This window comes from Vigna unguiculata, chromosome 8, assembly GCF_037176805.1.
Source record: "Vigna unguiculata cultivar grain cowpea cultivar isolate G323 ecotype 2 chromosome 8, ASM3717680v1, whole genome shotgun sequence".
Classification (NCBI taxonomy): Eukaryota; Viridiplantae; Streptophyta; class Magnoliopsida; order Fabales; family Fabaceae; genus Vigna; species Vigna unguiculata.
The window spans coordinates 39340118-39354022 of record NC_140799.1 but is presented as its reverse complement, the minus strand read 5'-3'; the positions used below and the strand labels follow the sequence as shown (position 1 = coordinate 39354022).

At 32.7% G+C, this 13905-nt stretch overlaps 2 protein-coding genes across 6 annotated transcripts; one reads left to right on the top strand and one right to left on the bottom strand.

Annotated features, from left to right (window-relative positions):
* Nucleotides 1–435: 435 nt before the first annotated feature.
* LOC114193987 (nonsense-mediated mRNA decay factor SMG7-like) lies at nt 436–7124 on the bottom strand. Its single transcript, XM_028084002.2, has 8 exons — nt 6907–7124; nt 6117–6209; nt 4865–5467; nt 4647–4769; nt 3660–3865; nt 1759–3561; nt 1241–1369; nt 436–957 (listed from the first exon to the last, which is right to left on the bottom strand). Exons 2-6 carry the CDS (start codon nt 6171–6173, stop codon nt 1788–1790), a joined length of 2763 nt encoding a protein of 920 aa, XP_027939803.2. The 5' UTR covers nt 6174–6209; nt 6907–7124; the 3' UTR covers nt 436–957; nt 1241–1369; nt 1759–1787.
* Nucleotides 7125–8798: 1674 nt separating this feature from the next.
* LOC114193476 (vesicle transport protein GOT1-like) lies at nt 8799–12785 on the top strand. Of its 5 annotated transcripts, none has more exons than XM_028083300.2 (8): nt 8799–8928; nt 10333–10401; nt 10944–11035; nt 11142–11222; nt 11316–11413; nt 11494–11575; nt 12139–12201; nt 12293–12785. In XM_028083300.2, exons 2-7 carry the CDS (start codon nt 10371–10373, stop codon nt 12175–12177), a joined length of 423 nt encoding a protein of 140 aa, XP_027939101.1. In that variant the 5' UTR covers nt 8799–8928; nt 10333–10370; the 3' UTR covers nt 12178–12201; nt 12293–12785. The 5 variants fall into 5 exon arrangements, with proteins under 5 accessions (XP_027939101.1, XP_027939099.1, XP_027939096.1 ...); XM_028083298.2 differs by having other exon boundaries at nt 12139–12215; XM_028083295.2 differs by having other exon boundaries at nt 12139–12785.
* The last annotated feature ends 1120 nt before the right edge of the window (nt 12786–13905 follow it).

Below are 13905 nucleotides of genomic sequence, written 5' to 3'. Positions count from 1 at the left end.
TTCAAATACTGACCAATGAATAATGCACCACCTAAAATATGTTAGTGCATGGAAAAAACATTAAAATTACAATATCGTCCGAAGATGTAAAGTTCTTGTTATCGCTTCATAAATTGTTTCAAACTTGCCCTACATTTTTCAAATTGGAAGAGAAAATTTGAGCCAAACATAGAAAAGCTTTGAAAAAAATTTGACTTCCGGCTTCCCCACTTTTTCTCAAGTATTTCAACTCTTCCTTTTCTAATATTTTAAGCTAAAAAATTAAATTCTAACAATCAATTAACTCTTATTTTAAACTTTGGGACTTTAAAATAATTTTACAAAAAAAGATCCACAACCGAAGAAAAAAAAGAGAGACATCCATGATCCATAATCCACTTCTAAATGCTCCAAGCTACTTCTGAAGAACAAGCAAGTGAACACAGCAACAGGAAATAAAAAGAGACAATGGAACTTTTACTTCAGGTAATAATGGATCAAGATATCCACAATCCACGATCCATAATCCAAAATCCAAAAGGGATTATTTATTTATAAGTTCGAGAAAACCCCGACTAGGTAAAAGGGAGAAAGTAAATCGTACATCACTGGTTATGAAAAAACATAAAAGCCTTAACAAAGATGCAACCACTAAACACTTGTACTTACTCAAGCATGCTTCACAATGTCATTATCATATTCATATCCCATTATCCAGCTTAGAGGAGCGCTTCATATCCAACTAGTCTGAAGCTTTGACGAGTTAGAAACAAAAACGGGTAGAATCATGTATCACCGGCAGCTAGATAGTATCAATTCTTTCAGGTGCAGAGAAGTGAACAAACCATAGTAGCATACCACCAAATCCCAGACGATACACACAAGCTCCAAGATGACTGTACTTTATTTATCACCCTCTATCCACCCTAAAGATGCATGTTTATCTTCATCCACCCGGACTTTAGAGCTCAGCAAATTCTACAATAATTTACAAGCAAATTATGCCAGAGTAGATTCCGCAGTTAACACAAAATGGCCAATCAGCAGTTAAGAAGATACAGCCTTGATACCTAAAATTCCCAACACAGTTTACGAAGATAGTAATAGAGGCTAAGCTAAATCAGAAGCAAGACAACTAGACACATAAGATGGGAATTTGAAAAAATCAGAGGAAGGGTTTATGTTTCATACACATTATCCAAATTTCAATTTGTGTTTAGGCCATCTTTATGTAACCACAAAAGAGTAAGTTGGTACCCACCTTTTGTAGTAGCAACCTCCCGCAAAATGTCTAGGCCAGATAAACTCCAACATTCAACGACAACGAAGTAGCGCTGGAGTTTGACGGGGTAGCAAAGGGATGCAGCACATTTAATAATCCTTCAAGGACCTATTGATGTTAGCAAACCAAATGATTAAACAAAAAGACACCCTTCAAACAAAATAAATATAGATCTTCACATATCGGATTTTAAAAGAGAAAAGACATCCAATCCAATGACTTAGGTTTTCTTGATTTATCATCCAATTGACTTGATTTAAAACTTAAATTCAATCCGTTTCAGTTTGAAATGAGTAAGTTTTCTTTATTTTAAACAGTAAACATATGCATAAGCTGTATAAGGTTTGAACTGAATCGGTTTACAAAATCTAACCCATTCTAATAAAAAAAAGAAGTCATTTTTTCAATTAAGTTCTTTTTTTTTGTTTAGCTGGTTTCCAAGTTTTGGGGTTGGTTATAAATAAACCCTAGCAATAAAAAACAAATGTGAAGCTTACCACCAATATTCTCACACAGAGGAGCGACATCACACGAAGTGTTGACCTGTCCAAATTGATTGTCCTTGGAATTGCTCAGGCAGAGGAGTAAGATGCTGATTTCCATTTGTGAGAACCTGTGGCTGCAACTGCTGATTTTGGTGTGCTTTTAAAAGCTCAAGTGTCCGATGATCATGCCAGCCATTGTTACCAACTTGATGGGAATTTGACTGAGAGTAACTGAGAGGACCATTTGGACCTAAACCTTTGGTTGACACAGGCAACTGATATCCATCCAACCAACTGTAATCATCCATAATTGAATTTCCACCAATTGAATCTGGACCAGTGGGTTCAATACCATGTTTAAGAGGAACATGACTGAATCCAGGAGGAGGTCCAAGGTGCCTAGAAGGTCGACTGATAGGAGATTTTTTAAAACCAGCTTGCATGGTGGATGGCGTTCTCACAACAGAGTTGTCAGTAAGTGTTTCAGCAGACGCATTGGCATCAACTTTGAATGAATTTCCAAAGTCTCCAGCTTTTGAGAGATCATGAGCATAAAGCATACTAGCACCAGCTCTTACAGATAGCTGGGTAGGAACTGCAAGTGCAGGACGGTCAGAGATTGGCACAACTTCTTTAAATGGTAGGTCAGGTTTCATCATGTGCCCATTCTCCAAAAATCTAAGACCTTTCAAACTGTTAGCAAGAGATATTTCCTCCTCTAACCACCTCAAAGAATGTGGTTGAACTGGTAGTAGTCGTTGAGGAACCATAGCATTGACAGAAGCAGGTAAAGAATTTTGATGATTCGGATCATTGAGAGGGTTAGAAGTAGAATTTTCATTAAATTTCATATCCCCTACAGAAGCTGTTGGAACTGATTTTAAGCCTTCATGGGGTGCCCATGATGAGGCAACCACCATATCAGCTTGTTTCTCAGGTACTATAGGATTGAAAACAATAACCTCATCATCGTCCTCTCCTTCAATATAATGATGGTAGTCTGCACTAGGTGTGTCTGAAAGGGAGGAAATAACAAAATCATCTGAGATTTGAGGCTGAACACCAACAACAAATTTCTTTCCCTTTGAGTCAAAATATATCATTTTCTGATCAACTCTAATAACGTTTGCTAAAGCCTTTCCTGCAGCTAAAATCCTTTGAATCCGAGCTTTTCTTTCCTTTTCATTGTCACTTCCAAGGGAATTCTTCCTTGAAAAATCCAAGATGGTTTGTGCAGGTAGAAGTGGAACAAATCCTCTTAACTCAAAATCCTCCCACAAAGCAAGCCGATTTTCCGTTTCCCCTTCTTTATACCAGCTCATGTTATTAAAGCAAGTTTCCTCTCCATCATCTTCTGACATAGGCAAAAGTGAAAGCAACTTGTTCAAGAAGGATAGACAATGATTCCAAAATTTTGATCTAATAGTTGTCGCATTATCTTCGTCCTTGCCAGCAGCAATATCTGGATAACATGCCAACCACTCAACAAAAACCAAAATGCCTGGTAAGAGATAACTGGAAAGAGGATCCTGCAGCTGCATACATTTCTCTACTACTAAACTCATCAATTCGAAAGCTGCAGTGAATGCATTCTGAAGTAGAGCAGCACGCTGTAGAATTTCTGCATACGTTTGACCTTCAGATTCCTTTTTCACATTATGAACTGTAAATATGATCATGGAAACAATTCTGACAATGACCAGTTTGTTCACAAGAGTATCTATGCCAAATTTCAGCTCTTCATCTTGTCCTGATGATAGAAGTTCATGCAGGCCAGCACTTACACGAGATAGAACTTCAGCGAAGGTCTCAAGGCTATCATGACATGAGAAAAAGAGAAAAGTCAGTATAATTTTTCACAATTTATTGTGCACAGAATGGTGAGGTAGACTGAATGCATTAATAATATGTACCTTGTTCGCGTGAATAAGATTCCATTAAGACGGACAAGGCATGTGCAGAAAGATTTGTAAGTTTCCCGTATATTGGATGCTCCCTCCTTTGTAGAACAGGTTTCCACACCCGTATCCCGGGTCACAAGTTTCGCTTCCCCTTTTCCTATTCCAGTGATTGCATGTGCTTTAACATCACCAGACAGCTTAGAGTAACTTTGGCGATTCTATATTGTAAAACAGATAGTTAGAATGCCAACAGCACTCCCAAAGTATGAAAATAAATAGATGATCAAGCTCGAGCTAATTCTTCACCAATCATGGCAAATAAACAGAACTCCTTTATGTGAAAAGGTATGCTGTGTTGCAGTTTTCTATTCATGTATGCTCGAACAACTTGAAAACCAATGTGAATTTAGGGCTACAAAAAAATGAACTGAACTAAACTAGCCCTGAAAGAACAGTAACTAAAGAAACCGAACTGACTTTTAGTTTAGTTCTTAAAAACTAAACAACACTTAAACTGAATTATTCAAACTGAACTGTAACTCCTGAAATTGAAACATATGCTTAAAAATAAGATGTATGCTCAAAACAGTTCAAACTATTAGGGTAGTTCAAGCAGAGTATATTTGTTAAGTTCGGTCAATCTTAACCGTGACACGGTTCAGTGCAAGTCGCTTGAATAGTTATGTAGTTCAGTGAAGTCAAACCACTTTTATAGTTTAATTCAGTTCTTCATTTGTGTTGCTCAGTACTAGTATTTTGCTCATCCCTAGTGAAATTTACAACTTGTACTTTCAATGCATTCAGCTCTGAATACCAAGCAGTATAAGTAGTAGAAAAGACAGAACATGAAACATCATTATTGTACTTCAGTTTGAAAGTAAACAAAAACACACCAAACTTTAACACATCAAGATCAATGAACAATTTACGTCTCAAAAAATTGAGACTTCTAGACGAAAGAATCCAAGAATTTCGAAACCAACCCCATATTCATATTACCTTCTCAAATGCAAGTATCAAATTATCCCTGGCAGTTGAAAATGGACTATCCACAGCCAAACTCCGAAAATAACAATAAACAGTAGTCAGCTCATCCTCATTATATGAAGCCAACAAGGCAAGCTGAAAATAATAGACATGTCAAAATGGAATACAATAGCTATGAATCATGATTCAACAAAAAACCAATACACAGCAGAGACAGGAATGCCAAAAACCTGATGATAGGGATTTCCACTTGAAGGCCAAATAGTTGCAGCTTGTAGATAGTAACTAGAAGCTGCCGCATATTCACGCTTTTTTGAGTCGCTTCCACCATATAAGCCTTTGTAGCGAGCGAGATCACCCAAGTATATCAAACAACGGTGACAGGATATTAAACCTTTCTTCATCTGAGAAGATTTCTTTTCATCCTTTTCCATTACAATTTTATTTTCTGAGTCCTCAAAGTAACCAAGTGGAAGTCCATACTTAGCTCTAATATTCATAATAAGATCATGGTAAAATCCAGTTGCTTCTGAAAGAAAAGTCTTAAATTGCAGCCTTATTTTAGTTATCCGGTCAGGTCGAACAGAACCTTTCCCTCCAGGAGATGATTTTGAGCTTACAGAAGTATGAGCAGCATTAAAGTATGCCCTCAATTCCTCAATCCGCTTATAGTGCAATTGCCATAGAGCATACTCAATGTTATGCTTCTCCGAGAAGGCATGATCCTCGAGAATTATTGCTTCATAATTCTCACGTATCTGCTGCCAAGCATTTGGATCTGATGGAACCTGTGCCTGAGCTGATCTCCTTCGCTTATTCTCCAATTCAAGGTTCTAAGTGAGAAAACATTGAAATTTTAAAAAATAGCTTTGGACTCATACCATATCCAAGAAAAAAAAAGTAAGCCTTGGTAAGAAAAATAATCTCTGGTTCTGCACTCTACATGGTTTTCCATGTTGAGTTCTTAATTTTATTCAGTTACTTAACCTTCAAGAACCCGACAAGTGCTTACTAACCAGTGTGATACTGGATGCCAATTGCAAAAGCCCAGCTTAAATAAAAGAGCCAAAACACTAAGCAACAGTTCTTGGCTGTGTAATATACACTATACAGTACTAATAACAAGGTCTATCATTAATTCCAAAACAAATTCAAACCTAAAGATATCAAACCAACCTTGCAAAGTGGGGTTATCTTTCCATTAGAGGAAGGAGAATAACATCAATTAATGAATCCCAAACCTATAACATCTAAATAGCTCAATCAACAGTGGACACGTCTTTCCACAACTGTAACTTCTATGTGCAGATACATTATACGAAGATGAAGATAGTGCAGTTAAATTAATTAAGATCAGATTCCTTTACATTTGCAAATTTTGAGAGATCTACACAGATGATTCCTTGTTCAGTGATTACATGTGACACACTGACATGGTCTACCGGGTGAATGAATGAGAGAAACAGAGAGAGAAACAAGTACCTTCTCATAAAGGCGATGGGCACGATCCCATGATGAAGGAACAGACACTTTATCCATCTCTACTATATTGACAAAGCCCAAGCTACATAAAACCTACAGGTAAAAAATCAAATGAATAACTCAGTTCAAAGAAACGGGTGTAACAGAGAAAAAGAAAGAAAAAAGTTGCAAGAACCACTGATGATCAACAAAAATAACTATGGTCTCCACACTATAAAAAAGTACCCATTGAAAGTGAAATTCAACGCTAGGGTTCAATCAAACAAAATTAATACCAATTTCAGTCGTCAACAGCTATAACCATTAGCTAGGGTTCAATCAAACAAAATTAATACCAATTTCAGTCGTCAACAGCTATAACCATTAACAACGAGTGATGATATTTCCAAAACAAAGCCTGATTCAATTTACCCCAACTCAGTGAAAGCTGTACTTCAAACACAAATTCCAGACACCAAATTAGGTTGACCACAGAACACACTCGAAAACGGAAACAACAAACATGAATTGGGAAATCAGGTTTACTTATAGCTTCTACTATCAGTGTACATGCACAAAATCAGTTATAGGAAGGTGAAATATTAACAAACATACAAAATGTGAAATGCACAACACTCATGCTAGCAGTGAGAAACAAAACCAGATCCATGAAATTCAATTCAACAATGATACATACTTGAGAGTGAATAGGCTAATATCAATAATCGATAAACCGGAATGAGAAAAGAGGAAACTAAAGAGAAAAGTTCCAAAACATAACTAAAGAATTGAAAACGGTAAAAGAAGTCACCTGTGGAAGAGGATCGAATAATCGATCAGAAGGAAAGTGTTGGTGTTTGGTACTTGTGTTGTGTGCGTGAGAAGAGGAGAGAGAAAGAGAGAGAGGCGTGGTTGAAGTGGTTGTTGTGTTGGAGGGTCCTAAAGGGATAACGAGTAACTCTTTTATTTCTTCTGGGTTTTAGTTTTTCTTTCCCATGCACTGGTCTGGTGATTCTCTAACGCCGTTTAGACCAATCACAACAACTTTGACCTCATCCGCTACTGATTCTTCACGATTCTTTTCTCTTCGAAATCTCTGAATTTTTTCAATTTAAATTAACACCGTTTATCTAAAATATAACCGCTTGTTTATCTTTTAATTTTATATTTTGAATAAAAACTTCTTAAAATTAAATTATTATTTTATTAATTTTGCAACCGTATATTTGACCTAAATCATTCTTTTTATTTAATTATTTTTTAAATATAAGCACTTTTCAATTATAAAAGTATTTGCAAAATAAATAAATATAAATTATAAAAAAATATAAAACATATTTAATTTAATTTTATAATTATAATAATAATAGTTTTTTTGTTAGCATAAAAAAGTGAACAAACGTGTATTAAATATTTTTTTATTTAAACTAGTTTTTAAAAAATATTTATGTTATTAAAAATATTTTTTTATTTTATAAATTAGTTATTATTTTAGAATTAATAAATTAATTTAGATATTATAAATATTTTATATTGTAAATTTATATATATATATATATATATATATATTATATTATCATATATATTTCATATCTTTCTTATTTTCGTAATTTTCGTAATTTTTAAAAATTATAAGTATTCATAATATCTCTTATTGTATTTATATGATTCATAATATTTCATATAATAATGATATCACGTTTAATATTTCATAATGTAATTATATCTATCATATATAGTATCTCTTAATTTCACAATTCTTACAAATTTTCAACACACATAATATTTCATACATAATTATATGATTTTTAACATTTAATATTATAATAACATGGCTCTTAAAATTTTCGTAAATTCTTCTAATTAAATTTACATCAAACTCTCCGTATTAATATTTACTGTAATTATATGATTCATAATATTTCATGTTGTAATTGTATGACTTTTAAAATTTCGTAAGTTCTCTCTATTAAATCCATATCAAACTTTTTGTATCACGAATTGAATACTCAACTAATTTTTATATTTATTTTTTAATTAATTTAAAAAATTAATAATGAAAAAATAGAAGAAAATTTATTATAAGATAATGTAAAATATATTACAAGTAATGTATGGTTTAGTATATTCTATGGTTTTATTTTTTTTTTATTTTTTGACTTCTTTGATATTATAATAATTTTTTGTTTTGAAAATTAATAATAGATTAAGAGTATTAAAAACAATTTAAAAAATTTTGATGATTAATTTGCTACACAAAAAAAAATGACAATAACAAAGAAATCAAATAACTGAAATGTTATATTTCTTTATTTTTAAAAAATATTTTGTTATCAATTCCTGATTCTTTACGTATAGATCTTGTCATTCACACACTTGGAAGCATAGGTTTTGGTGATAATTTCCTTAACCTAATAATTTATGTCTCAAAAACAACTAATTCACTTATCAACATTGAGAAACAACAATTGTCAAACCAAATACACTGTGGAATGGAATCATATACTTTAGGACGAAGAATGAGGGGTGTGTTTGAAAGATTCAAAGGATCAAGGTCAACCAACGAGGAGGTGCAAATAGTTCATGGAAATCAGAGGGAGTGCAAATAGTAATCTATCTAAAAAATACAAAATGGGAAAAAAGGCACGTAGGTGCATGAAGAAACTTTCGTTTTAAAACCCATACATGGTTAGAACTGCTATGGTTGGATTTCAATTTTTTTTTTCTCAACTATTTTAAATTTTGCATTTTGAGAATCTTTCTGGTTCAACACTGCCACCACTTCCGGCGGTCATTTCCTCCTATTTCCGTCGACGCCAAGGTTCCGTCGCCGGTAACCTCACTGTCTCTCGCTCTGCCTGCATCTTAACGTTTACTCTTTATGCTTCTGGATCGATTTCTTTCCGTTACTGAAACCAAAGATGTGAGATCCCACAGCTTCTGTTCTCTTCACTTGGCTTTAACTTTTCGATAATCGCGTTTTTCGAATTCCATTTGTTTTCTCGAAATCTCTCGCTCCAATTTTGCATTCAATTTCGAAGGATTTCCTTCACCTGCTTTCGTAGCAATTAGCATGGACTACGTAACTACATTTTCATCAGTGTGTTATATTTGAAATATCAACATTGTTAAAGTGCTTAACTACCGTGGAGGAGAATGATCGATTGCACTGCAATCCCTGGCCTCTGGTTACTGCCAGTGTTCTCAGTTGTTATTCTACTGAAATTTATTTTATTGATTTGAAATTTGAAAACGATAGTAAATATTCCTGTACAACAAAAAATGACTATTTGACGTATTTCTACAAATCATTTCGCGTTTGGTAATTTTAGCTTTCTAATCGTTTGTTTTTTACGTGTTTGTGTATTCCATTTTTTGTTTTTCTTTTAAAATCTGTGTTTTTAACCATACGTTATCCGACGCTCTTAGCGAACATCATATGTGTTTTGAAATGGTTTGATAAATTTAGTGCTTAGTAGTGTATTAGTTTTTGTCGAGACTTCAATTCTAATTTCTAGGTCATGAGTTTTGATTATATAACTCCTGTTGGGGTGGATTAAGGAGTGATGTGAGTAAAGGGAATAACTTTCAACTTTTGAGCCTGGATTGGTATTGCCAGCTTTGATCATACTCGGTATGTATGCAAACAAAATTTTATGTTTGGTTTTTATTTCTTTCCTAAATTGGAAAAACTCAACTACTCTAGTTTATGGATCAGAGAAGAATATAGTGGTATGCATTGTTGAAGTTGATTTACGGATGTGGCCTTTCAGTTTCAGAATGACTAGAATTTGTGGTTGTACGGTTTTAAATTAAATGCACGTCTTCTAATTCATGGGGTCATTGTAGTTTCCCTTCTCTTATACAGTTATACTTATATTACTGAACACATTGGGTTTCCTTGCTACCTTAAACTTTTGTTCCTTGTATTGTTGCCTGTACTTTTTCTATGGACATAGGAAGCCTTATATTTGTGATCTATTTCCTTTGAAAAATTTGATATTTTAGTGGCTGGGTAACTTGAGCTTTATATTATAATTTATGTGTTTTGTTCAATGAGAGTTGAACTGTGTTGAACTTTTAGCAGTTGGTCGTCCTAGCATCATTTTTTGGATTTAATATTTTCTATGGTGGTGGTGCTGTAGTATGCTCTTTAAATAAATCTGTCCATGGAGAATATGATTCACATTTCACACTCATTTATTAACAGAGTTTGGTTATTTATTGTGTGTTTCAGCGAAGGCAAGGTGCTTGATCTTCTGAGTTGTTGGTAAAATGGTTTCTTTTGAGATGAATGATCGAAAGAGTAAGTGGAATATGATATTTTCATTCTTTTATCAAGAATAATGATATCCTACTGATTTTGAAGTGATCTAGCATCTTTAATGTTTATGTATAAGAATGAAATATTGTGGAAAAGTAGTAGTCACAACTGTGCTTCTAATTTTATTGAAATATTATTCTTCTTATAATTGGTTATTTCAAAGTAATGGCATCACCAATTGAAGCTAATTGAGATTGACCAATAATGGCATTGTGTTTAACACTGTTAATAATGGTATTCCAATACATCATACAGGTTCTCTTCTGGTTCTTGGACAAGAAGACATCTTTAGGATTATGTTATTAGTTTTCGTTAACAATAACATTATACAGTTTTCAATAAATATATTAGTGTCTTTATGGTGTTGTATCACGGTGACTGGCATAAGTATTCATTTGATGAAACTGTGCATTAATTATTTTTCTGTATTACATATTTGATATCTACTACTGTCCTATTGTTTAACTTATTTGCAGTTTTATTATCTTACTATATTTAATGTATGTGATTGGCACATGATACAGAGGTTGGATTAGGGTTAACTGGCTTTGGTATATTTTTCTCATTCCTTGGGGTTATCTTCTTCTTTGACAAGGGATTGCTAGCCATGGGAAACGTACGATTCATATACAAATTACTTGTTTAAGAAGTTGCTTCTTATTTGATTTTGCTTAATTACATATTTTTTGAGGCCTTGTTATCTGTATTGATGCTCAAATCAGATCCTGTTTGTTTCTGGAGTGTCCCTAACCATTGGGCTGAAGTCCACTATGCAATTTTTCATGAAACGAAGTAATTTCAAGGTTAACTTCTTACATTTTATCAGTCTTTTCACTTGGTGCCTCGTGCTTCCTTCCTAGTAAATTTTCCCCACTCACGTTTTACTCTTCTTCAAGGGGACAATCTCTTTTGGTGTCGGGTTCTTTATTCTCATAATCGGGTGGCCTATTTTGGGCATGATTGTTGAGTCCTACGGATTCATCATACTATTCAGGTTTAGTGCAAATTTAAAAGAATTCTATTATGTTTGAGTATTTTACATGCTTAAAGCTAATTATGAATTGTGCTGCGCAGTGGATTCTGGCCTACACTGGCCGTTTTCTTACAGAAGATTCCTGTTCTTGGTTGGTTGGTTGAACAACCATATATTCGATCGGTATGTTTTTGTGATGAATTTGCCTGTCATCTTAAGTCTTCACAAAAGTATTTACTCATTCACCGGCCTGGGTTATATACATGTCAATAGCTAGTGTTCATGAAAGTTATCAAGAAAGTTTTAGTCACTTTGGTTGATTGATTGATTGATCAATCTTGTTTTCCATCAATTAGTGTGAATGTTGATATAAAGAGCAAAACTGACTACATAATGAACAATCTGACATCAATTGTTGGTTCTATATATCTGTCTAGAAATTGTTGAGTGATGCTTCTTCTGTTTCTTTCTATCGATCCCATTAGAAGGATAACACCCAGGTTAAGAAATATAATTAACATTATCGTTTATACTAAAATTGTTTTTAACTTAATGTCTGTCGCTATTATTTCTTTGTCATTTATGATATGTGTGGAAAGTATATCAGAATTAGGTAGAGATAAGGTCATGGTTGAGAACGTATTAATTGATAATATGAAGTGCCAAACTTTCTAGATATTGAAGCCCTTTGCTTTTATATGCTGAAATTTTCAAATTGATCCTGCTAATTTTCTGTGCATTTGCAGCTGTTTGATCGCTATAGAGGCAAGCGAGTGCCCGTGTAAGACAGGAATCTATGGAAACATAATGTAACTGCTAGCAGGTGCATTTGTAAGTCAATGTAAAGAAAATTCTCTAGTATGGATATCTAACTGAATTGAGTTCGCTTTTTGATGGTAGAAAATGATTATCATTTCATCATGATACTCATTCAATGGAAAGGAAAATTGCAAAGGGAAAAGGTTTTCACTTTACTGTTTGTTTGGCTCATATTGATTGTATTACTTGGTGGGAAATCAATTGATATGGGGAGTGGTGATCAGCTCCATCTACTTTACGATTCCAATCAGAAACATTTGGAGGTTTCCACGCCAAGTATCATCCTTTTGCCTTTTGTTCACACTCATAAAAGGAATATAATGTCATTGCAGCAATATAGAACTCTTTTCTTTCTTCCCTATTTTTTTTTTCTTTTTTCCAGATTTTAGGTTTCTAATGTGAGATAGATTCGGTGGAAGTCTGCAATGTAATTTACTCTAAATATTGCACCTTTGCCTACCATGGGATATTTTGTTTCTTTAGAATTGGTGTTTTTCTTTCTTCTTTTTCCTTCAGGGTGAGTTGTGTTATTTATGTAACAACTCACATTTTATATAATATTTTGTGTTTATCATTTCTTCTATGTCATTTATTACATTTCGTTTCTCCTTTAGATTAATAAATTGTTTTATACCTTATTGCACAAATAACATTTCTTTTTTAGGTTTAGTTGCACTTTTAGTAAGTTTCAATTCTATTTTGAAGTAATTTTTGTATTTAATCTTTTTTAACAAAATTTGTACATTGTTTTTTTCTATTTAAAATCCTCTATATCTTATTGCCCTTTTTAATATTCTTGCTGGATCTGGGATATGCAATCATTTTGAAAGTTAAAGAGTAAAAAAAATTTGAAGGATTTAGTATAATGTGAGATTAGGCTTTGAAGGGAAGATAGGGATATTTTTATTTTATTTTAAGTGAAATATGATATTTATATTTGAGTTGAGTTAAAGTTGCAAAATAGTTTAATTAATTTTATTTATGATTTTATTAGTTGAAATAAGAATGAGGAATTGTTGAAAATCTTAAGCGTATTAAATTAAATATTAAATACACTTAAAAATTATAAGGACCTATGAAAAACAAACTCTTTTTATGTAATAATAATTAATTACTTTAATTAAATTTTAAGTCATCTCAAAATTTGAAAATATTTAATTGAGTATTTAATATTTTTTTGTATATTGATAACTTTATTTTTATATTTTTCAATTATGTTTTCTATTATTTTATTGTTTTCACGAACAAGGTGATAGTTGTTATCTTATACTTTTATGTGCGTGACCAAAAAAAAATGTTAATTTTATAATTAATACAAAAATGATATTACTAAGACATAAATAAACATAATTTTTATTGTTTTAACTGAAAACATGTTGGATCTCTTTATCTATAAGTAATAATATAAAATTCACAAGAGAACATGACAATCTTCAATATACAACATACTTTTTAATTAAAGTAATAAAAATACCTGTCATTTTACATTAACCATTATGAAGACAAGTAAACACAAAATAAGAAACTACTCATATACTAACCAAAGAATTGAACCGAGAAATACTCAACTAAAAAATATAATTTTTTTTAGTACATAATAATGAAATTTACAAGATATTGAAAGTTTAATTAAGCCTAATAAATTTGCAAGTTCACACTTGTTTTAAACCTACCAACCTTGCGGGCTTGGCATG